Source organism: Acanthopagrus latus, chromosome 17, assembly GCF_904848185.1.
Source record: "Acanthopagrus latus isolate v.2019 chromosome 17, fAcaLat1.1, whole genome shotgun sequence".
In the NCBI taxonomy this organism is placed as follows: Eukaryota; Metazoa; Chordata; class Actinopteri; order Spariformes; family Sparidae; genus Acanthopagrus; species Acanthopagrus latus.
In genome coordinates, this window is record NC_051055.1 from 13,229,024 (window position 1) to 13,254,226 (window position 25,203).

At 41.2% G+C, this 25,203-nt stretch overlaps 2 protein-coding genes across 8 annotated transcripts in view; one reads left to right on the forward strand and one right to left on the reverse strand.

Annotated features, from left to right (window-relative positions):
- Positions 1-25,203, reverse strand: part of LOC119005886 (transcription factor E2F3-like) — a 31,505-nt gene extending 6,302 nt beyond the window's left edge. Inside the window, exons 1-6 of one of the 6 annotated variants that reach the window (XM_037073963.1) lie at positions 25,187-25,203; positions 23,582-23,686; positions 22,977-23,082; positions 1,968-2,085; positions 390-446; positions 69-199 (exon numbers count right to left, since the gene is read on the reverse strand). In XM_037073963.1, the coding sequence (XP_036929858.1) occupies positions 69-199; positions 390-438 (180 nt within the window). In that variant the 5' untranslated portion in view covers positions 439-446; positions 1,968-2,085; positions 22,977-23,082; positions 23,582-23,686; positions 25,187-25,203. Of the gene's footprint in view, positions 1-68; positions 200-389; positions 447-1,967; positions 2,086-3,762; positions 4,059-4,113; positions 4,686-22,976; positions 23,083-23,581; positions 23,687-25,186 lie in introns of those variants that run through there. The other 5 variants (XM_037073959.1, XM_037073958.1, XM_037073961.1 and 2 more) reach the window with 5 other exon arrangements.
- Positions 7,514-20,936, forward strand: mboat1 (membrane bound O-acyltransferase domain containing 1). Of its 2 annotated transcripts, XM_037073957.1 has the most exons (13): positions 7,514-7,808; positions 8,173-8,318; positions 8,760-8,837; positions 10,346-10,441; positions 12,773-12,828; positions 13,078-13,132; positions 14,156-14,348; positions 15,253-15,445; positions 15,584-15,687; positions 15,815-15,879; positions 15,974-16,106; positions 16,378-16,529; positions 17,485-20,936. In XM_037073957.1, exons 1-13 carry the CDS (start codon positions 7,719-7,721, stop codon positions 17,636-17,638), a joined length of 1,515 nt encoding a protein of 504 aa, XP_036929852.1. In that variant the 5' UTR covers positions 7,514-7,718; the 3' UTR covers positions 17,639-20,936. The 2 variants fall into 2 exon arrangements, with proteins under 2 accessions (XP_036929852.1, XP_036929851.1); XM_037073956.1 differs by lacking the exon at positions 17,485-20,936 and having other exon boundaries at positions 16,378-16,912.

Here is a 25,203-nt window from a genome sequence, read left to right on the forward strand (position 1 = left end):
GCAGGTTTTCATTTCTTTACACCACCTCCGCCTCCTTCTCTCTTTTTTCAGTCCGGATATGAAATTACCTGCAAGGTTTCAGCAGCAAGGTTGAGGTCCAAAACACCATCAGACGACTGAGCAAGAAGGTCCACAAACTTCTTTGTTAACAGGCCCAGGGAGGTGTCGTACCGTGTCTTCTCTGGCGGAGACTTGGGCGCTATTGTGGAGGAAAGGTGAGACAAACAGAGAAACAAAAGGAAATGACAAACTATTTCAGCAGTAGATTTGATAATAAGTTTTGTGTTTTACTTCTCTTGCAAAAAATTCAATATCAACCGTTTCCGTTTGGTAGCAGGATGCCCAAATAATTCATGAACTCAACTCAATGACAGGACTCCTATACTCACCCTGATTGATATACTGGACTGCATTTGTAGGTTTTGACAGCTGAAGCATTAATCGTGCTGGAAAAACAGAATCTAATGTTGTTATTTTCCAGTCAGGAAATGCTGGTGCAAAATGACGCCATCTGTCATAATCAGATGGGAATGTGTGATTTACATCAAGAGGAGATCACAAGCTATGTTACAGCTTAAACTAAGCACTGACATTAGCTTTGATAAGCAACAGCTGGAAACATTTTACGTAAAGCACTGAGTTAAATATTCACCAGCTGGACTGTATTTTAATACAAATCGCTCAATGTTGATAAAATGAGTACTTCCCATCACATAGTTACAGCATTTTAGTTCCATAGGGCTCACCCTCCAGCACATCCTGTGGCTGGAATCAACCACATATGCAAAATATCATATGCCCAACAACTGATAGCGGATTTGTTTGTATACCTGTTTTTTAAACCTCTGCCAAAAATGTACACCTTGTAAGATTACATAGAGAGACTTCTCGTCAAACATTACTTGTGTTTCAGACAAAATGGATCCTATTATCTAATGCTGAGGTCTATCTTTGTAAAATAAGTTTCCATAATGTTGTCAGATACTTATGATTAACAACCACAGCCTGTAAGTGGCAAAAACAAGCATATTTAGTGGACATTACTTGGACAGATTGAGGTGCCCCTGAGAATCACGCTGCAGCCAATGTAGCTGTCACCACTGCCAGATGAGACTGGACAGATTCTCAGAAACTTTGGGTGAGTACCGAATCACACCATATCATGTAAATATTGGGCCATAGTTGACAAATAGCTCAGTGGACTGTACTGGAGAACCAGTGCAGAGAGTAAAGTCAAGGGTCATCTGAATAGGCCTCTAGCTGTTTCTTTATGTAAAGGTATATAATGGGGGTAATAACCTCCATTATATAACTCGAATTCAGTAAGGTAGCAAATAGGAGGAGTGGCTGTTTTGTTTTTTATGTGATGATGTGAGAACTGTATTTCAGTTCTGTTTAGTGTAGTAAGATCCCGCTTAGCTGCTGCATTGTGGCTATTCTTCCTGGAGTCCACAATGAGCCTCACATTTGTGACAGTACATCATAATAGTCTCACACCACAGATGCCTTTTTTTTTCTCTCTGACTTAACATATGACTGGCAAATACATGACAAGTCGTAATTCATACCAATACTATGTCAAAAAATATAAACCACAACCATAAAAGTATGTCTTTACGCTACCACTTAAAGGTCCACTGTGCTAAGGCAAATGCATAAATTGTACTTCTCATTTATGTACGATAAAAGAAACTTCAAATGACCCAGGTGAGGGGTTTAACTCCGTTCTACTTTGAATAGTTTTTCAAATCATTTAAGATTATGTCTAGAGCACCACACTGTCCTGTGTTCAGCTCAGCAAGGATACCGAGCATAGACTTTTTCCAATATCAGTATTAACTACCCGCATCAATGTGTTCCTGTGTATGAACCGTGGTGTTGACTCTAACACAGGGTGAGCCTGTATCATTGTGGTGAAAAATTCAAAACACATAGCAAAGAGCCCTTTATATCTTTCTGCTGCTTACTTCTGGGTGTCTTTAGCCTTGCCCCATTGGTCGCCGCGGTCCCTCTGCCTCTCGGAGTCCTGGCTGGTTCCGACTGGTATTGGTGGTCTGAATCATCTAATGCCAACCGCCTTTTCGCCTGGAGGGGCCAATAAAATTACAGTTAACAGCAGATATGGGCATTCTGGTTGCTTGATTTTGAAGCCACCTCACATGACAAGATGCTTGATAAATTCATCATTACTCGAATCTCAATCAATCCAGTGCACTGCTAAGCAAGATAACGTCTGATATGGCACAGTCAAAAAAAAACACTGTCAATAAAAAAAGTTCAAGATGGTTTTTTTTGTGAAATTCCAATAAACCATGATGACACTCAGTGGCACAAAACCAGTGGTTGTGATTTATTTTCTTAACTGATCATATGTGATTAGTTCATACTGATGAACAATATGCCTGTTCAAACCACAAGCATACATAAAGATACCAGACAGCCACGTATACAAGCACGTTTGCCAATAGGTGATCGTAACCTACTAAGTAAAAGTCTAGTCATTTGCTGTGTGTTATCCATTAATTATATATGAATAATAACACCCTTTCTGAACAGCTGCTTTAGAGCCCATTGTGTTTGGCTCTCAACCACCATACTGAACCACATATGTCCACATTCATCATGACTTCAAAGTTACAGGCTGTCAATGACAAACCTGTCGTGACCAATCAGTCCTATTGGAGTAGTGCTGGTGTCTGACAAAGGTGAGCCATGTTTATTATGATTTCAGCAGTACTTGACATTTTCACTGTCTCACCACCAAAGGAGTACTTGACCCCATGTTTAGGCTGAGTGTTCAATACTTTTTCAGTCACCACCGTAAATTGGCATTCTAGTCATCGTCACAGTAATAAGGCATGGTGAATTGGTGAATAGCCTCTTCAACCAGGGAACCCTTGGACTTCTGTGTTGGCCAGAATCCATCCTGTTTTAGTGTCTTTGAGTAACACACCACCAGGGTGCTGGTCTACTGCATTTCCCTCTAAACCCCTCAAAGGAGACAAGTCAATGAACCCTCAGGAGACATATTAAGTATTTTGAGCATGGCAAACTTAATCTTTAATAGTTTCTCTTCCTCAATCAAGCCCAAGTCTAAGGAAGAATAGCATGCCCTCTGTTGACAGTCAAAATGTCAGCCATTTTATATCAGCATGCAGCTTCCCCCCCTCCACCACCCCCTGCCTGGTCATGGCTACAGCCTGAGATACATAGGCTGGTTTAGTTCATGAAAGATGAATAGCCAGGAACAAACCAACACCCTGAATGCAGCTGAAACTATTTTGTGTGGTTTGTGCAGGGTTGAGAATACAGGAAACGTGCAGTCAGCACTAAAGCAACAAAGTCGAGTTTCACTTTACTTGGCATGAAAGGCACCATAACGTTACACTTTATTAACATAAGGAGGGACATAAAACACTTGTGCAAAAAGAGATTAAGGTCAAGGCCGACAACGAGTATTGCTGTCCTCTAATAATCAATACTGCTGCTAGCCTTGAGAGCTAATACATTTTCAAGCTTCATCCAAGTTGGCTTGCACGTTCAGAGACGACTAGGAGAAATATCTATCGAGTAGTTTCCAAACTGAAGTGAAGCTTTAGCTTCGTGTGAGCTCGTGTCTTTGCAAGTTTAGCCCCTCGTATCCTGTTACAAAGCTAGAAAATTCGCTAACTAAGAGCCAAGCAGCCTAACAATCCCCCCAACCCCCAAATTAAGACACCAACAGCAGCCACTAGGCCACCGCTAACGTTACTCATCTCTTACCAATATTTCCATCTGGCTGCAAGGGTGAAGCGGACTCAAAAGCACCATGAAGTTAGCATAGCACGCTATTAGATGACAGCTCTACGTTTCTGTAAATGCTAAACTAACTTAAACTCGTCGTCTGCCTTCCTACAGTCAACAACACATTTAACCAGCTCACTTGGATAACTTAGCTAGCGGTAGTTAGTTAGCCACCTCGCTAGGTTGAGTCGTGGGAATGCCCTGGCTAAGCAGCTAACGTTAGCTGCCCGAACAACAAGCTCGGCTAGCCTAGCAAGCTAACATTTTGTCGTCTTTGTGGCTAGTTGTAGCAAGCCAAATGTGCTCGAATGAGCTGTTATAAATGATTACCGGCGGTCTCCCCAGAGCGGGTCGTTGTCCTGCTCCGTTTGCTGCAGCTTGTTGTGGAGTTGTATAAATGTTGTTTATCTGAGGTTCAGATAAACACACATTTGATGTCTGTGTAACGTTGCAAGGCGGTGGGGTGGTTATTATTTGGATAAAGGTAGCGTTGGATTGACCAGGGTTTAAACGATCCGACAGAGTTGTTAAAATGATATTATTGTCCAGAGGAGAGCCCCCAACCCCCGCTAAAATCACTTTGTCCGGAGCCGAGGAGATCCCTCTTCTCATCTTGCGTATTCGGGGTAACCCCTTTCTTGTCTCCGTACTTTCAAGCTCGTATGGCTGCTAATCCGTCGCAATAGTTACAAAAATAATCAGACCGAAGTAAAGTTGAGAGTCTGATTCATCGACTTTTGTAAAGTATTTTTCCTTAGGAAGGTGCATTTAGGCAGATGCAACGGATTAAAAAGTAGCGCAACTCTCGTTTCCCCCGACTAGAAATGGCTTCAGGAAACGGCCTGATGAATGAAGGGATACGGTTTACGCGCTCAAGAGCCCTCCCGCGAAACTCAGATTTCCCGGGAAAGTTTCAAACGGAATTTACATGCCAGGCGCTATTGGTCCTTCAATGACGACTCCCCGCCCAAATTACTGCCGTATCGACCAATAGCAGCTGAAGCTTCAGTGCGCCACGTGTTCATTGGCAGTTGTAAACAGGCGACGTCACCTGTCACGCCTTGCGTGTTCCCTGACAGGACGCTAAGTGGCGCAAGTGACCAATTGTGCCGAGGAGACAGGGTTAAGTGGTAAATCATGCACAAATGATCTACTCTCTGCATAATATTCTCTTATTATATCTTATTCTTCACACTAGTTTAATTTAGTTATTATCATTATTATTATTACTGTATTATTATTGTGCGTATTCACAAAACTATTTATTATTTGATATTGATGAGTCTCAGGAAATTCATGCCACAACATCTGTATCTGTAACTGAACGAGCAAAGATGAGCATTTTTCAGCAGGTACATTGTTGGACTTTTGATATGTCACTCAATTTTCATATGAACACATATTTTTAATGCGTCTGCAATTAATACACATATTTAGTTCTATAAAATCATGATATATCATATGTATAGTATAAATATTAATGTTTATTGAAAAAAGTTTACGTTCAGTGGTGGAATATACATGACTACTTAAGTACAATTCAGATGTATTTGATATATTGTATGTTACATCTTATGCAACTTTATACTTTACTACTAAAATATTCAACTTTTCTTCCATGATATTTATGTTATAACTACAGCTAAGTTCTGACATACAAAATGTGTTTGGATTAGATGCAACAGTAAAATGCCACTCACACATCTATTTAATGCAAATCCAAAAGTGAAACATAATGCTCTGGAAGGGAGGACATGTGTGGGGTTTAGTACGATTCACCATATCAAGTTGTTTTGTCTAAGTAGCCTACATGTACTTTGAAGTGAATAATATTAGAAGGCTTGTACCTATAATGTAATGTATTTAACATAAGACCTTGTGCACCAGATTTGAATGCATTTTTCACCATTGCTTGCATTACAGGTCTGTAAACAGTTTTCTCAAGCCGTATAACACTTATTACATCACCACAAAGTAACCCACCTCATTAATTAGTCAGAATGCAATGTATACTCTAAATTGTGAATGGTTATATTACCACATACAGGATGGAGAGAAAACCCATCAGCTCGAGGATGCTGATCCTGACCCCTGGCCTCAGCACTGAGTGGTACAAGAGAAGAAGAAAATTCACTGATGAAAATCTACTGAATGCCACTTTAATTGGAATAGAAAACATTAACATTCATGCTGAATTAATAGCTAGTGTCGCACTTTAAATGTCAGCCTTGCACTCGCCCTGTGTGAAGTGCTGGGTGTGTTTCCAGGGAGCCACTGAGAAAACATGACATTTGGGCATTAATTAGGACTCACAACTTCAACCAACAAGGATTAATAAATGTTAATTTCCATATTACTGCCGCCCTGCAAACACCACCATGGTCTCTGAGGAAAGAGCCTTCAGTCCTCTCACAGATGACCTTTCTTCGTACCCTCTACAACACACAATAACTCATTAAATTCAAAGTGGCTCAGGGGTATAGCCAGGGTGTTGTTATTGGAAGGCTGGTGGTTCGATTCCTCTGGTCTGCATGTCAAAGCAAGATAGTGAACCCCAAACTGTTCCTGATGTGCTGGTCGGCACCTTGCATTTTCATTCACTAAGTGGCAATTTCTTACTATTGATGTTCTCTACTCACTTGTTACCACCACAGAGCAGCTTTGATATACAGTTTTTGAATAACCTATAAACACTGTTAAAAAGACAGGTCACATAGTTCAGGCTCAGCAGCCCCCCACAATTTTATTGGACAGCATGTATACAAGTATATCAGGAGTCATTATGTTGCCTGGTTAAATAGTGCATTGCCTTTTGTTATTTTAAGACATGTTATGATGAGGCAAAATGTGTATGAAATCCATGACCAAAATAGTCATACTTCCTGTTATTGTGTTGCTCATGGATAGAATTATAGTTCAATGAATTATTCCCCCTTTAGCTTTGGACCCCCTGCAACCCTCTCAAGAAACCAAGGGGGTCAACACACCCCACTTTGAGAACCAGTGTTTTAATAAATTGAATTTGATATAGTTATGTGGCAATTACAGGTGAATACCTCTCCCCAGCAGGCATACACTGTCATGGTGCATATTTATATTTATCTGTACTTCTGATCCCCTGAGGACAGAATCTGCAGGAGCAAATCAATTTTTATATGTTATATAGTTCATTTAAGTGGTATGTCTTATTCACAAACCGCTTTTTCTCCATCAAGTGTCCCCAGTCAAACACTAATTTTAAGTAAAGGCAGCGCCACTTTATGATTTCATCATGATTCAGGCTTGGAAGAGAGCCTGAATACAACCGGAAGTAAGGCGAAACGGCTTTCATACGCCTTTGCGTAACACGATGTCCGAGTTAAATGTACAACATTGCGCCACCAAGCGTCTGTTTCAAATGAATGTTTCCTCACGTTTCACTTTTGTGCCCAAAATAAGTAATAATAAACAAGACGCACATTTGAAATGGAGGGTGCCAAAGAATTAAAATCTTCGGGATTATCGTAGAAAAAGCACATCACTGTGAAAGAGGTTGGTCTGCTGTAGGAAACAAGGTTGTGTGTCGGGTTACTCCTATGTATATTTTGTAATTTGCTTTCTGATTTTTTTTACTAATCCGTGTAAGAAAGACAAACAAACAAAAAGACGACTTTTATTTTGGAAGAAGTGACCGGAAAAGCAACGTCTTCTCCGTCTGTCTCTGTCAGACTTGACTGTCACTGAGGCCGAAAAGGAGAGAGGAGGAGGAGGAGGAGGAGGGAGTTGGGAGTTTTAATGCTTGGGCTGTCCCACTGTGGACTGGTTTGACTCGTCACGGGGCCTCTTCGACATACAATGCATGTCAGTGACAGAAAATAGCGAGTGATAAGCTAAAATAGAAGCGAAAATACAACTGGGAAATAACTGAGGCTCCGCCACCCTCCAAACTACGCAGGATGGGCGAGCGCGCAGACTCCGCGTTCAACACCACTGGATCCAAGTGGCTGCTGCCTGTCAGTGGATACTTGGGCTTTCCTCTTGATCAGGTAAGAATGTCTGCACGTGAGTTCGACTTATTCGACAGCCCCTCCCTGTGAATACTGCTCTCTATGAATGTTATGAATGTATCTGTCAATTAACTTTGTGTCACAAGTCAGAGAACCGCGCATTGATTGACGACGCCCTCACTGCAGCTCACTGGCTAATTGTAATGGGCAGAAAGAGGTTTTTGCCTAAAAACCTTTACAAAAATTAGCCAACTTGTGCCCAAAAAAGAAAAACAATCATTACCTCACAACATGCTGTCACAATATGATCAGGGGATGAGTATTATAAGTTGTTTTTTAAGGTGAAAGAAAGGCAGATATTTTGCTGAATATTAATATAATACATGATATCTTTCCCATACAGGTGAATTTTTTGGCGTGCCAGCTGTTTGCCCTGGCTGCTGCTTTCTGGTTTCGCCTCTACCTCAGCCCCAGCCATGCCAACCCCCTGGTCAGGCACGCTGTGGCCACTCTCCTTGGCGTTGCCTTTCTCATCTTCTGCTTTGGATGGTACTGTATGATACTGTCCGAGACAGCGCACACACAGTGGTCCATTCAGTTTTCTCTCGTATGACGCTGCACTTCTTTGTGTCCCCTTCACTGACACAGTAACGCGCCTTGATCGCCAACATGTTTTGAGATAGAATATGTTCTAGTCGACTATCTCGTGCTACTATCAATCTGCTGTCTTGTAGACAGTGTGCGGGGTCGAGTGCTGAACGCTGGCAACGCTACAGGCTTATAATTATAGGACAATTAGGCTGTATACAGGGAGAGTGCACAGAACAGATTATGTTTGTGATGGCATCTGATCAGTGAATAACAGGAACCATCACCAGGCTGACACACACACCGTGTCATAGTACAGACGTGCAGCCCGCTACAGTTATATATAAAGAAGTGTAATTGTAAAGGTGTACATCTTCTGATAGTGAGTGTCCTTCTCTGCAGGTACGCAGCTCACATCCTGACAGTGGTGGTCGCAAGCTACTTGATTGTTGTCCAGGCTGACATCAACAGTGTACACAGGTAAGTGTCGGTTTTTATACTGGACAAGAAAATCAACATATAGGTCTGGAATAAAGCTAAGTTATGCGGACAAATGTTAGAATATGAGATGGTTTCTGAGCTGTTACAGGAAATGTGTTTTTGTTGCATTTAAAGAAAACAAAGTTGTAATTAAGCACATAATGTGATGCTGTGTGCAATAAATCAAAGCCGCAAAATTACCTGACAACTATTTACATGCATCACTCTGCGTCTGTCAGTCTGCTCGGTTTGGTCGTAACAGAACACAGTTGTATTTTGTAAAAGCTGAAAAAAAAAGGTTGCGACGTGATTTGGCTGTCTGTCATCATGCCAGCACCAGATGACAAAACTGCGACTCAGCAACATGTAATTTCCATCCTTCTGCTGCAATCCCGCTTCTGTTATCTTCTGACAAAACCCGTCAGACAAGGTCAGCCCAGAAACTCTTTACGTCAGAGGCATCCTTTTGGTAGCCCAGGCACATTACTAGAGATAACTTGTTGTTGTATGGCGGGGTTAGACATCTAAAAATCTGTAATACAAACATTTCTTGTTGCTCATGCCTTCTGAACCTATCCTTCTCCCTCCCACACAAGCCAACACACACCCCGCCCCATGATCTTTCTGTTAAAATGTAGCCTGAATTAAAATACTGTTGTTGAAAGAAATCAAAACACGTCAGGTGAAAAGCAGCCTGACACGCCAGCCCGACCAGTCTGTTGGATCTGTGCAGACAGTGGAGGCAAAGCACAATAAAAAAGAAAAAAGAAAGTAAACTGTGTCCCAGGTCCAGTAGACGCCACATTACACTTGTGGCACATGGTGAAAGGGAAAGCTGTGAATGAATCGAGACTAACTCAGGACGCTCTAGTGCACACAATGTTACAATGTCAATATTTGTGGTTGTAGGAATCTCTTGTGATCCTCGTGTTAATTGGCACTTTAACCCACTATATGTATAATAATTAATTTGAAGACCATTTTCATTATCAGTTAATCTGCCAGTTAATCTTCACCACAATCCTTGTAATCATCACACTTTGCCAGAGCTTAAATTAACGTCTTCATATATCTACTTTTGTTCGTCCAACAGCCTAAACCCCAATGACTAAGAAGCTAAGAAGCTAGCTTGACATTTTTGCCTGAACAATGACTTAAACAATCAATCAATCAATCATCAAAATAGTTGCCACTTACTATTCTTTAGAAGTGAATCAACTTATCGTTTGCATCTCTGCATCAGATTCCTCCTACTCAATCATATACCCTGACATCCATGAAATAGGCTGAACTGCTCTGCATGCATACACGTAAGAAAGGCACTAATAAATCCCTGTATTGGTCAAATTAGCATATACTAAAATGCATTTCTTGACATTTAAACCCGACAAGCAAGTGTCAAATAGGTGTGAGCCATACTTGGTAATATGTACAGGCATTATATTTATCACCAGAATATCTTCATTATCTCCTGTCTAAGTCACTTTGGTTCATTCATCCACATACAGGTATTCCATGGTGATGGCGATGGGATACCTGACAGTATGCCAAGTAAGCAGAGTCTTCATCTTTAACTATGGGATCCTGTCCACAGACTTCTCTGGGTGAGGAAAAACTTAATCACTGTGCTGTCTCACCTCTTTTCCTCCCATTGCCACACCTTTGTGGTGACAGCATATTAGTCATTTTGGTTTTTAGAGCAACCCTAATGTTATCAGTTAACGTCTGCAAACTGTGTTGTACCTGCTCACACAATCACCACAGGTGCCACGGCCTTGTGTAAATACAAAAGCACTGATTAAAAAGCAGCAGTGTGGATTGTTTATAGTTGACACTGCGCAGCCAGGTGGAGTTAGAGGTGCTCTCTGCTTCTGGGCAACTGTGACTTTGTTGTGTGAGAAACAAGGAGCAGACAGGTTACCGTTTGGTATGTTTCTCTTTGTATCAAGGGTTTCTTTCTTTACAACATTGCATGCTCCCTTTTCAACTCTCAGAGGTGCTTGAAACAAAACTTGATGATTAGCATTGTTCATACAGAAACATGAATCATTGAAAATCAATTTGAAATTGAAATCAAAACTCTGCCCACAGGCATCAGCCACAACCTAATTCCACAGCAACTGTCGAACTGATGGCATGCAAGAGGGCAGTGATTGTGTTAACATACTGGTTATCTTGTGGAGATAGCAGGGCCTCCAGGATTTAAAAAAAAAAACAGACAAATAGTTAACTAACATGGAGCTGTAGATAAATGTGTTCTGTCAGGATAAAGCCTGTGGTGCCACCATTCATAGCAGATAAACTGGGCAAAAGTATTTGTTGTGTAAAAAGTTGACAGGAGACTTCGGTGGCTCCTGTATTCAGCAACTTCTCTCCCCAGCACTGCTGTGGATGAATTTGTTGGCAGCCCCACTTGTGCTCCGCGTGACTTTGGTGATGAGCAGCCAGGCCTGTGAGTCAGCCATCGGTAGGGTCGTTTTATTGAATTAGAGACCCAGCTTCTCTAAGCTTTCGCCTTTCGACAGATTCATGGTTGTGAATCCCACAGATGGTGCTCATATGTGGAACTCCCTAAACAGCTTTGATGAAGCAGTGTGGGTACTTAGTGTTGGCTTATCTTATCGTTCTATTCATTCGTTTAAGTTGATAGCTAGCTGTTTCCTACTGTTGTGTTCTCCCCCGTCGTCACCTTGATATGTTGTGTTGCTTTCACTGTTGGAAGACGCCAAAACTGTCTCGCAAGTCTGTGCGCTTTAGAGCATTGCCGCGTGCTGATCTTTTCTGAATCTGGCAGATAGGCAGCAGAACTGAAAGTGAACTGGGTCAAAATATTGTGCACGCCGCCAGCTTTAGAGTCTGCATGGAAAAACAGAGTCTGCAGGCTGCAATGGTGGAGCTCTGCACTGCACACCCCCGAAAATGTTGCTCTAAAGCCAACTGCCAACTCTCATTGAGCTGGCACTGCCAGCCGCTCGGCCAGCCACCCTCTACGCCTCGGTTTTCCATGCAGTGCACACAATGCAGCCCACTCACACACAGGAACCAGTGTGTGTTTGTGTGTGTGTGTGTGTGTGAGAGAGAGATGTAGTTTATGTGTGTCTTTGTGCACACACACTCACATTCTTGGGACAGAGAGGTCTCTATCTGTGAATGAAACCAGGAGAGGCGGTGTGAAACTAGTCTGTTCAGACTTACTGTACAGGATCCTGCCTCAGTGTCAGGGCTGCAACTAAAGATTATTTCAGTTATGATTAATCATGAAAGTTATCAACAGGTTAATCGATTAATCACTCACTATCAGTTTAAATAATGTGAAAGTGCTCATCACAATTTCACAGGTTGTGAAGTAAACACAAATATAAGTCATGTACACATATTGTATGTTTACCTGGATGACAGTGTCAGGAGCAAACTAGTAATTAATTATATTTGACTGTTTATTGCATTACATATAAATGTGAACAAAGCTGCACTACTTAATGAGTTATGGATTTCTGTAATCAGTTTTAATAGATGAAGGTGTTCTGATCCCTGATCTTTACAAGATGAAGATGAGCCTCTATTGGTCTCTGAGAGAACAATGATTGAGGGAAAATTCAGGGATTTAAGTGAAAAGCGGTGGATTAATAAGTGGCCTGACTTGTCACTACTGGAAAAGAATGAAGTCATTCACGAGGGGGGGGTGTGTGGCAAAATTCTGCTGCATAGTAGGCGTTTGCTTTGGAGGTGCTTTGTTTCGAGTTAGTCATGAAAAAAATGACTGAAGAGAGCAACCTACTGCTGATCAGACAAACGTGCTGTTTGCTGAGCTGTCAGTGGAATCTGCTTCTGTGTTTTAAACTCTTAAAAACCTGATTCCTGTACTTAAAACTTTGTCAAGATCGTCACTAGCTTTTCTCCATAAAATCATATTTTTTTCTTTAATTTCCACCCAGGCCTCTGATGATAGTAACCCAGAAGATCACCACACTGGCTTTCCAGCTCCATGACGGTAAAGCAAACACACACACATGCTCACACTTAAATGTGCTCAGATATATCCTTTAATAGTGGAGATGACTTGGTCTCACATTACTTAACATTTAAGACACTTCTTTTGTGAAAGCATGCACAGTACTAGGACTCTGAAACTGAGGCAGCTTAATAAATTCTGCCATCATTCCTTTTATTATGTGGTGAAAGGTGGCAAAAATGAACATTTCCAAAGGAGTCAGTGATTACTTCATCTCTTATTTTTCAGGTATGTGTAAGAAAGCTGAACAACTGACCCCGGAGCAGAAGCTTCTGGCAGTAAAGTAAGTTTCAGCTGTGTGTAAATCACACTAATAAGTTGAAACATTTTTATACAGTGGCAGTTATCTGTTGCCGTGTGGAACATCACTGACATTTTGTTGGCGAGTCAGAGCACTGCTCTGTGAATGATAATAAAGTGTGAGTTCTGATGTGTTTTCTCTTCTTGTTCCTAGTTATCAATTTAATTGATTTTCTTTTAAACCTAATGCTTGAGGTGCACATAATTTACAATGTAGGATTAATTCATACCTGGGCTGGTCAAATTATGTATGCGCAGAAGGCTGCACCTGAATTAACGCTTTATTCAAAGGTTAAATAACTGTTTCCTTTCCTTTAGCTACGAAGGACAATGACACGGACATGCAATCATGGTGAATAGCTTATTCCTGTAAAAAAGCATGCTGTGAACTGAGAGCGGAGGCATCATTTTGCATGGAAAACATTACATCTTTATGCATGTGAATTGAAAAATAAATAAATAAATAAATTTGTCAGTGTGCCGTGCATGCTGTTTTAACTGATATAGATGTGTACCAGATTTAGATTTAAAAATGTACCAAAAAAAACATCATAAGACTGTGGCATCTGTCAGCTCCAAATTTGGTGATTGTGTTTGTTAGCTCTCTTTTAGATTCCTCTGTTGCCTGTAGGTCTCACTGATAATTGATTTTACTCATAAAGGCTGGTTGCACAGTAAACATTACATAGAAGCTTTGATGCATGTGTAACCAGCTAAGACTGAAGTTTGGTAGGTCAGTACTTTGCTTATTGAAGAACAAATTTCTTTATGATTTATTCAGTATTTGAAGCTGGTTACCATTTATAAGCAGTTTGAGATACTCAGCCCTGGTTCCTTGAAATGCTAAGTAACTGCTGGAACTGGAGAGCCAGAGGCTAAGTTAAAGCTAATTTGCGTAAATATTTGTCCTGTCTATCTCTTTTGTCATTCGGGGTCATGTCACCTTAAATGATCTCTATTACTTCACTGGAAATAAACAGGGTGTCTCTGTTTGTTCTTTATGCAGTGTGAGGCCCTCATTCATCGAGTACCTGAGTTACAATCTCAACTTCCTGAGTGTGTTGGTGGGACCGTGCAGTAACTATAAGGACTACATAGACTTCATAGAGGGCAGACACATCGGCAAGAGGCTCAGGCAGCATTCTGGGACTTGTAATGGGCAGAATGGCTACGATAAGACACCAGAACCATCACCTCTGGTATGTTCATGTCATGTATGTTTGGTTGCTGATCCCTTGTACCTGATGGAACTTAAAGAACCAGTTTTCCACTGGTTCCACTGACTACTTTTCTTGCAGTCTTCTCTTAGCTTCATTTTTGTTGTCAAGGAGACATTACCAGTTGTATCTGGAGGGAGACACAGCATGCTGTCTCGGCTTTGTTCCCCTGTATTATTTGAAAATGTCATCACCCTCATGTTATATTCTCTAACATACCCTAACCCTCTGAAACCTGAAACAAAGTCAAAGCAGTAAAAGATGCAGTAGTGAAAATTAGTCATTAGTCAAATTAGTGGAGTAGGGAGAAATGTTCTTAAATGTATACTACAATGCTGTCTACAACACATTCTTAACAATTGGGCCTTCTTGTCAATTCAGCAAATGTTGTACATGAAGATATGTCTTTCTTTGTGTAAAAAACATCATATCTGTTTGTTCCACTGATGTACATGTTAATGTGTATATAGAGCTGGGAAGTGAGAATATGAGTGGCCACTCGAGACCCGAGTTAATGCCAGGTGTGAACTGACAGCCATAAAGCTGTCTGCTTTAGATCAGATCACCCAAGTTAACATGGTTATACTGAATGTGACCAGCCTCTATGTGTCCTTTATGGCTGGACCTCAATTACAGTAGTCGCCTCCCCGACAGTTAAGATCAGATCAGTCTTTCAGAGTTATACACAATCTAATCCGTTCCAGTCAACTGAAACCGCAACCAAAGTAAATTAGCAAAGAACTTACATTTGAAGAACTTATATTTGTTTTCAGTGTGTCCTTATTAATACCATGCACAATTTCACCATTAGTGGATTGGACAGCCTAGTTGTTCTTTCCCAATACTTGTGCCATCAGTGCTCAGCAGTTCTCTCTCTTCCCTGCAGCACGCTGTCTGTCGGAAACTGCTGGTCTGCTGCGGCTGTATGTTCTTCTTCCTCACCGTGACTCGGTCCTTGCCGACAACATACAACGTGAACCCCCACTTCGTCAGCAACGCCCCCTTCCTCACCAGGCTCACCTACGCTTTCTTCTCCATTCAAGCCGCAAGACCTAAATTCTACTTTGCCTGGACACTGGGTGAGTATTGTGTGTGGGATTTGCGTGTCAGTTATGGTCAACCAGTTGTCAGCTGGTAGTGTGCTGGGAACACGAGTTCCATTGTTATCCTCATATACATTGTGTTTTTTTTGTTTTTTTTTCCCTCCGTCCGGTCAGCTGATGCTGTCAACAACGCCGCAGGTTATGGTTTCTTGGGCATGGATGAAAATGGAAAGCCATCCTGGGACCTCATCTGCAACCTCAACATCTTGGGGATTGAGGTACCTTCAGTGTTTCACATGAACAGCAGAACATGGTCTATCTGTCTATATTAAATTTCATTCATAATCTCTTTTCTGGAAGTGACTTGCAGGTCTGCGATTATTTTTCTTTGCTAATCTTTTTCAGACTGCAACCAGCTTCAAGACATTCATAGACAACTGGAATATTCGAACAGGAATTTGGCTCAAAACGTATGTGCTGCTAACGCAGACGACAACCCTGTTCAGTTTCTCAGCTTTCACAAGCATTATTTATAAAGCATCTGATTCCTCTGATGTCTTCTAGGGTGTGTTATGACCGAGCACCCAAGCACAGGTTGGCGTTGACCTTCATCCTGTCTGCCCTGTGGCACGGTGTTTATCCGGGGTACTATTTCACCTTCATCACTGCCATCCCCATCACCATGGCAGCACGAGCTGTGAGTACTCAGTTCAGATTAATCCTTCAGTGTACAACTGCAAGGAAAATAGAACAGTCTACAAACGGTACAGTCAGTATTTTTTTTATTATTATTATTTTGTAAATTTGATTCAACATTCAGTTTGTGATATTTTTCAGAGGAAGGTAAATAATTCTTGTCATATAACTTAATGGGATTAGCTGGATGTACATAAGCACCATAGCTTGCATACACCAATTATTTCACTGGTCATCACTGATGCCTCCGTTTGTCTGTCTCTCCTCACCAGATACGGAAGTCTGTTCGCCACTACTTCCTGGGCTATAGAGGCTTGAAGCTGGGTTATGACATCTTAACCTGGGCAGCCACCCAGTTGGCCATCTGCTACACTGTCATGCCTTTTCTGCTTCTCGATGTAGAGTCCACTTTGGTTTATTACTGGTATGTATTGCACATCATTTGTCCTCTTGTTCTCTTCATGCTTGCCAACATCTGTGTCACTGTGCGTAAAAAACATCAACTTTCCATCTGTATGCCACCTGAGACTGAGGGTGTACAAGTGTCTGTGCTCCAGTTACTGGCGATGCCTCTCCTTATCAGTGCATGCATGATATTTTATTCATATTTTCTTCAAGCAGTGTCACACATTGTCTTTGCAAGCAAGTTTATAAAGTTTGTATTGTTGTCCAGGTTTGTGGACTTGTAACATTGGAACATTGCCACATATTTGCTTGTAGTCTAGAGTTTAAGGAAGTATGTCTGAGGATCCACCCAGCAAACTGTGTCTTAGAAATTCCACTGTTGCAGTGTTCATATCTTGATGACTAAAAAGCAGAGAGGAAGTGTGTTAAAAGCCAGCTACCTGTAAAGTGTCAGAAAGAAAAGTGAGTATGCCCAACTTAAAATTCCAGTGCTCAAGCTGATGTCTTCAGATGTCTTGTTTCACTAAACCAACAGTCTAAAACTATCATTTTACTATCATTTAAGATCAAGAAAACCAGAAAATACAAATATCAAATGCCATTTCAGAAGCTGAAACCAAAATGTATTGCATTAAAAATGACTCAAACGTGTAATAGATGATCAAAATAGCCGCCGATGAGCTTACTGTTGAATCGCTGAAGTTTTAGACTGAACATTACGCATGATATATTAAGAGCCACTATACCAGTAATGCCCTTTCTACTGGCTGATGACATTTATTAACATGGAAAGATTTGGGCCTCCTTTTCTTTTATACTTCATTCAAAAATTATTCTGCAAGTTAGATTTTAACTCATTTTGTGTTCTGCTCTAAAACTCAGTCAAACTTTCCTACCCATCAGCAAATCAGTAGGAATCAGTAGGAATGACTAATGACAAAGTCACACTCTGTTTTTCCTCCTTTCTTTCCCAGGTCCATGTACTTCCACGTGCACATCATTAGCATTCTGGCTGCGATCGCCCTGCATCAGGAACACAAACCCAGGGAACCCTCCACCGCCACTAAAAGTTTTTCCTCCGCCCAGTGCCAGCCTGTTCACTCCAACAACAATGACAAAGTAGACTGAAAACCCCCTCCTCGCTTTCTTTTACCAGGCTCTCTGTCCAAGGCGTCCTCTCAGAGACATCTGAGCAGACAACTTGCAATGGGAAAATACTGTGTTATTTATTTTCTGGGACAAGACAGAGCAAAGAGTTTGATGCAGGCCTTCAACCTCTGGCGCTGGGGAGCTTTTCTGCCATATTGTAAGATTAAGACAATACATCAAACATAAGCTCATCAGGCGGACTGCAAAGACGTTAGCTGAGTCCCTGGTTCCACCACCACCACCACCATGTTGGCCTCCCTCCACCTGCCTCCTCTCTCCTCCACTGTTCCCCCCTCCATCTCAACCCCAGTCTGCCTGCTCCAACAACAACGCAACAGTGTGAAGAGAGAGAGGAGGCTCACTTTCTGTCCTGTCCTCCTTCTGTGCAGATCGGTGGGATCGGAGCCAGCACAGTGGGAGAGCAGCTCATAAACGGGGCGCAAATACCAGGACACACACAAACACATACACACACAAACACACACATGCATCATGCACAAACAAGCAAGACACTTGGAAACAAATATGCGCATACTTTCATACTCGGTCACAGTTTGATGGCATACAAAGGCTGCCCTTGTGTGGCCACAACAAAAGAGCATACCAAGATGAGGGGGAGGCCTGTTTTTTTTTACTGTATATGTGTATGAGCGAGCAGACATTGTCACTGAAAAACTATGGAGTGTGTCGGTGCATCTCCCACTGTTAGTTAATGCTGGTTTGGTCGAAACGACACTTGAAATACCAATTAGACCGCACAGCTCTCAAACTGTCCAGTGAGACCATTACTAATGAAGTCTTTGAAGGGGGGGGCAGCAGCTCCTCCTGGTGAGGAGGCTTTGCTGTTCTGTAGAGCAAGTAAACACTTTGTTATAGCTCCTGTGGATAATCATGGGCTTTCACTACACTCCCGTAAAAGTAAAGGAAAAGCTAACAAATAGTTAAAAAATACATTATGCAGCAGTAAAACAACAAACCCCTGTGTATGTTGTTTTGCCTTGCACTATTCTAACAAGTGATGAAATGGTGCAGTTACGAGCACACACTGACGCTGAGAGCTGAAAGGAAAAGCACAACATTCTTAATAATTTGATGAGCGCAGCCTGACTTTCACAGAGAAATCTACTTTTCTGCTGAACTAGTAAGGAATTATAATCACTTCTAAAAGAAAAAATAGATAGATAGTGAACTAGTTTTTACTGTGTTTAGTATTTACCATTTTAACGGTGCTGGTTACCTGTTATCATGGTATACAGTGATTGAACAAAATGCTGTGGTGAAACTGGGAGGAAATACATCTGAGGTTTCTCTTTATGGAATGAAACTGTGAAGAGTGTGACCATGAATAGGAATTTTATAAATTGGATGCATTTCTCCTCAGCAGGAGCAGGGGGATGCGTTTGCCCTGTGGTTCTTTTGTGAGAAGAGAACTCAGTTGAAATCCGTTGATTTACCGGAACTGATCAGCAGCAGCAGGTTGATTTAACAGAGACATCTGCTGGTTGTTCGTAGTTTCTGAACTCTGCTGAATTGAGTAATGAAGGTAAGACAACTGGGACTGACTGAATCTGCCATGCTGCGGCACCTTCCAGTGCAACCTCGTACCATGCATGAGCAGAAAGCGTATTTCTTTTCTGTCGCCAAAATTCACAATTTTCCTCACTTCACTAGCGTTTTTTATTTTGCACAATCAAAGTTGATGAATCTGCGGGCTGGTGCTTATGATCACAGATCAGTTAATCACGGTAAAAACAAAAAGGATTCATTCACATTTGAAATATTATTAATGATGTTCTGTCATGTTTGGTCATCACTCATGCAAGGTTTGGGAGCACTAAGTTTTAGAAGTGACATAGGCTTTGTTATTAATGGTGCTATGTGCTGCTAGCTGACGTGTTAGCTTTCAGCTACATTTATGGGTTATAATAAAACTTGCTAACAGTGCCTGGTGAAGAAAAATGATATATACAATGGCATGGAAATACATAAGGTTGTTCCCTTACATGCATCGTATGGGTTTCCTAATGAAAATACAGCTACACTGTTTTTGTTTAATTGGGTTAGAGACACCATCTCATTGCATTTTATTACCTGCTTTGGAATTTAATCTCAACTTTTTGACTACCTGAAGATGTGTATTTTAGACACATTAATTCAACCCTGTAGTTCTTGATATTTAAATCCTCTGAGTAGAGCCTGTTTTTAGAAGAAAAAAAACAGAGTATTACAGTAGTTATTTATTTATTTTTATCTGGACATGAAACCGACACTTCTTAACTTCGCTGTGACAACAACCTAGTTCACACACGTGTTGGCTGTAATAGAGGGGGGAATTAACACTACTTACATAAAAATTACCACAGGGGAATTTTTATAGATTTTAAGGTAAATAAGACGGAGGGGACATGCACAATAAGCTCTCCTGTCATGGTTGATTAGAACAAATCTCCTGACTAAATCTTTCACCTTTTGGGAGTAGATATGACGAGATTTAATGTTTATTATTGTAGTGTTTGAGTGCACAGTAGTACCTCTCTTGGAGTTAATGAAGCATCAGTAATGACTGCTCTGGGGTCCTGTAGACCTGTTGACTCAGCATCTTTTTGCAAGAGGCCTTTTTGCCTGCAACTATACACATTTTGGACCTGAGAGAAAATGCTGGTGCTTCTTGCGGAGCGTAATACAGTCGGCCCCCGTGGCAGCTACTTTCAAACGCTGACTGCACTCAAACTACTCAAGAGGTGCTGAAGAGCGGAAAAACTGCCAAGTATTGCTTGGTATAACATAGAATTGTTTTTGTGAGAGAAAGCCCATATTAACTGAAATTTATTGTTTTGTTTTGTTTGTTTGTTTTTTATCAATAACACGTCTGCATGTGGCTAATGTTTGATGTGCAGGGAGATGAGCGATGAGTGGCACATGTACAGTATGAATGTGTTCTCAGAATGAGCAGCTGTTTGACTCACTGATTGTGAAGATGTTTTTTATGTATTTTTGCAGATGTATGTGTGATCAAATATCCTGAGTGTGTGTGTGTGTGTGTGTGTGTGTGTGTGTGTGTGTGTGTGTGTGCGTGCGTGATATTTTCTTATCATCACTTCTCTCCATTTTAGTATTGTTTGTATAGAGTAAGTGGTATGAAACCTTTTGAATAACAAATAAAGCTTCAGTGAAACACATTTTTGCATATCAAAGACTGAACTGCCTGATGTGAAAATGTAATTAATCATCATATAATTCATAATTATAAGGAATTATAAGCTGATGTAAAGACAAATTGAATGTTTTATGTTGCTGGATTGTCCAACTGTCCATCCCATTGTCATGAATGCACTATCCCAAATGAAACGAAAACCGGACTGTAAAAAACGCGGACTGAGCTTCTGGGTCTGAAAAGTGAGGCCAATGCAAAGATGCCATAAACCTGCATTCTTTTGAATGACCAGAAGGGGGCAACTGCTAGTTTAAAGTCATCTTCAACGCTACATCATGTTTATTTAGTACATGTTGGCGCAATTTAGGGTAAGATAGAAATAAAGGTATGCTTTGTGGCTGCCTTGTGTTTGACAACCTGTTACCACAGTGTGTTATCAGTGAGATCCTAACACATGCGTGTGCTCCCAAGCATCACTCTCTCACCTAAGTATTGTCAGTTCTGTCTTTAGAAACAAACTCAAGATGGTGAAGGCAGTAAGGCTTCATGACAGTGGTTCTCCACCAGTGGGTGAGGATGCAGCAGTTTTACACTTTTCACTATATGTTACAGAGAATACAGATGCTAAGTGTGTCGAACTTTCATACAAACATTTAACCAGATAAACAAGATCAAGTGATGATGATGAGTTTGTAGGTTCTTTGCAGCAACACCCATATCTACTGTCACAGCTACAACTTTGTGATAAATCACAGTTAATGCTTTTCATTAAATTCCTTCAAAGTTTTCAATACATATGTATAGTATATGAGTCCAGATGGGACTCACATGGATGTAAACTGTAACTTGACTGATTTGGACTGAGGCATGCAACCGCAAAGTGGGAACTGTAGTTGTAGTCTGATTTAAGTTATGTATCTATGAAGAAAGTTTTTTTTTCAGGGCCTGTTAAACTTCTGTTCAGTGACCCCAGGTGTCAGTGAGTCGTATTTGTTTTCTCTCTGTTACGCCTGACTACCTCTCAGTAACACCATCAAGTCAATGCGACTCTCTCCATGCGACGTCTGTCCCAAGTGGTTCAGTCTCTGAAGACATGCTTAAAGTGTCTTCCTCTGTGTCAGCTGTGTGTTCCCCAGTGACACAGATAATGCCTGTTTGTGCCTGTGTGTGTGTGTGTGCACTGTGTGTTTTGATCCAGCCTGCACTCACAGATTAATGACAACCAGGGGGAAAGAGGAAAATGGGACAAAGATGTCAACAAGCAACAACAAATTGCACTTTCATCAATGCAGTGTGTTCCACTTTGAGTCTTGTGGGTAAAGTTGTCAGTCCATCAGTCTCATACTGACTCAAACGAAATATGCACAGGCGGGAATATGACCATCAGCAGAGTTCCTACATGCAACCCTTATAAAAATCTTGTGTCTAATGTGCTTCTTCACATTTAACTATCAATACTTCACATGTGAACTGGATGTTTTCACAAGTGATGACTGAAAATGTGGATTTGAATTTCCACACATAGAAACTGATCCCCTACGTCCGTTCAGAACACACCAGGGCTTCTCTAGGGACCAGGTATAGTAGATTAAATATGAAATATCACTTAAAATTGTATTTGTGTATATTTAGTAGTTAGTATTAAGCAATTTTACAGATTAAAGTATATCAACTTGGGGAGTGTGTGGGGAAAAAGTAGTACAGAGCTTTTTCGAGGCTTGTGGCTATGTTAGGCGCTCTCACTGCTGTACCATACAGTATAATGTCTGCTCAGATTTGACATTGTGCCTGCAGCAACTAATTAAAAGCCTTCACTTGAACTCAAAGGTGTGGGATCAAAATGCCTTAACAAATACAGCATCACACTGCACTACTTCTTTATTAGAACATCGTAACGATGCAGCTGAGTTCACGGAGGTCACTAAAATGTTCTGCAGATTACTCCATAGAAATTAACCTTCACTGGGACAGTTAACCTATTTTAGAGTCTTTGCAGACCTGTAGTTAATGATAAATGAATGATGTGTTCAGGGCCGTAACCAGGATTTTAGAAATACTGAGGTCATAATTGCGGAGGTCCGAACATGCAGCGTTTTAAAGTTTCAGCTGGCAGGTCCATAAGGAAATGTCTATTTGTAACTGACACTGTGTGTGTTGACCAACCTTTGAGAGGACAGGGACAGCAGAGTGCAGTACAGATGTGGAGATATGAAGGCAGTCAGAGCCAGTAGATGCGGGCAGGCAGCCAGTCGCGAGGCATGTAGACTCACTGAAATTGTATGATTGTTGATTATTGACAGTACACTGATTCCAATTAACATAAATGTCCTAACATGAGCAAAGTTTCAAAGATTATCTTGCGTAGATGTAACAGGGCATAATGCAAGACAAGATTCCACTTGTCTCTCCTGCCAAGAAGGAATTAAGCAAAATAATATACACCTCCTTAATATCAACTTTAAGACACTCAATAACTCAAATACCAAATAAAGCAAACTCAAACACAAACAGTACATGAACACGAGCAAAATGTAAGTCATACAATTTCACTATTAGATACTACTAGATATGTTGTCAAGTTAAGTTACATTAAGTTTGAATAATTATCATTATGATTGAAGTAGAACGACTACACCTTAAAAAGCTTTCAGGTTTTCTGTCAGCAGCAAAGATCTACGTCAGCCAGTTGAATAGAAACATTTATATTGGAACACTTTTGGTTCCACAGCTACATAAAATGAGTTGGATTAAAAAGTTCAGCATCTCACCATGAGAGACTCCAAGCAGCATCAGCAACAGTCCAATAACGGCCTGCATGTCTCCACAGTGTTCAGCCTCTGTTGATCCAGTCAGCTGCTCTTAAGCTGAGCTGTCTGAAGGGTCTCAGAAAAAAAGGACAGAGAAGAAAAAGAAGAAGATGATGAAGTAATCAGAAATCAGTTCTGGATAAGAAAGTGTGAAAACTCAGACAACACAGGGTGATTTAGGTGCCACCCATGTTCTAGTTCGGCAGTTGATGGCTCAGTACACAGGGAAAGGGCATGAGTTGTATTATGGATAGCTACTAGAAGTCACCAGCTGTAACAAATGAGTTGGCAAATGATGAAACTGGTGTGTGTGGGACAGTCAGTAGCCAAAGGCGAGGAATACCAAAGGCCCTGTGAAAAACCGAGTTGCCCTTGGCCAGAGGAGATGACCCAGTGATCATGAGGCATGGCAAAATGTTGCCGTGGAAACGAGTCCGGTCCTAACTTAGGGACAGTGGGTTTAGGTACAATTCATTCATGGGGGGAGTAGACACTGCTGATCAGAGGATGAAAACCTACCTCTTTCCACATCCGTCAAAGAAATGGTATAACTGAATAGTGAATGCCATTCTAAGCATAAGCATGGTCAATGCCCACATCATTTACTGCAGCATGACTGCTGGTCCACACAAGCCACTGAAGGCCTTTGCCCAGGACATTATCACCTCCCTGCTTGAGGGCTTCTCCAAGAGAGAAAACAAAACACAGGGAAGGCGTTCAGCAGAGGGGGGAGAAATGCCACAGAGGCTTACAGAACGCCACTGGCTGCGTGATGCTGGCGATCGTCCCGACTGTATAGTTTGCTCCGATCGTACCCGTCCTAAAGGTCGTCATCAAACACAATACTGGTGCAATCAGTGTGGAGTAGGCCTGTGTGCTGTGCCGTGTAATGAGAGGCTCCACATTCTGAAAAACTACAAACAGTGTCATTTGGATAGATAGGCATACATTAGGCCTCTGGAGGCAAATTACCCCCAAAAAATCATTAAAAAAACACCTACTGTTTACATGAGTATTATGGTGTAGTAATCGTTCTAGTTTACCAGTAGTAATTTAGTAATTAACAAACGAATTTGCTACATAAAAAAAAAAAGATGGTGCAATAATATCGCATACCGCGATATTGAGCCGCCCTGACTCACCGCAGGGGGAATTCCTCATCCGCAACAGCCCTAATCTTTACCCATTACTAAAGGCAGCTGAGGCGCTGATCATATGTTTCCCAAACTGTGCAACGCATCTCCAACAATTTTAAAGTCAGCTAGCTAGCATAACATAACCACTCACTTCAACTGACCAGCAAACTTTAGCTAACCAGATTTCATGCCGATTTTACCAAAACTACTGACTTGTTTTGAGAACGTGACCTACATTTCATTAACTGTGCACTATTCATGTTATAAAAAGGGCAGAGAAAAAAACGGCCAAACTTACAATGGAGCTTGGTGCACCAAGCAAAACATGATGTCCATAGCAGTGTAATGCTGTGGCTGTAATGGGAGTTAAATGGGATGTCTTCCTGTTGAGAGTTATTTCAGAAACATTTGAAGTAAAAACAAATCTCACCAACATGAGAGGGAGGC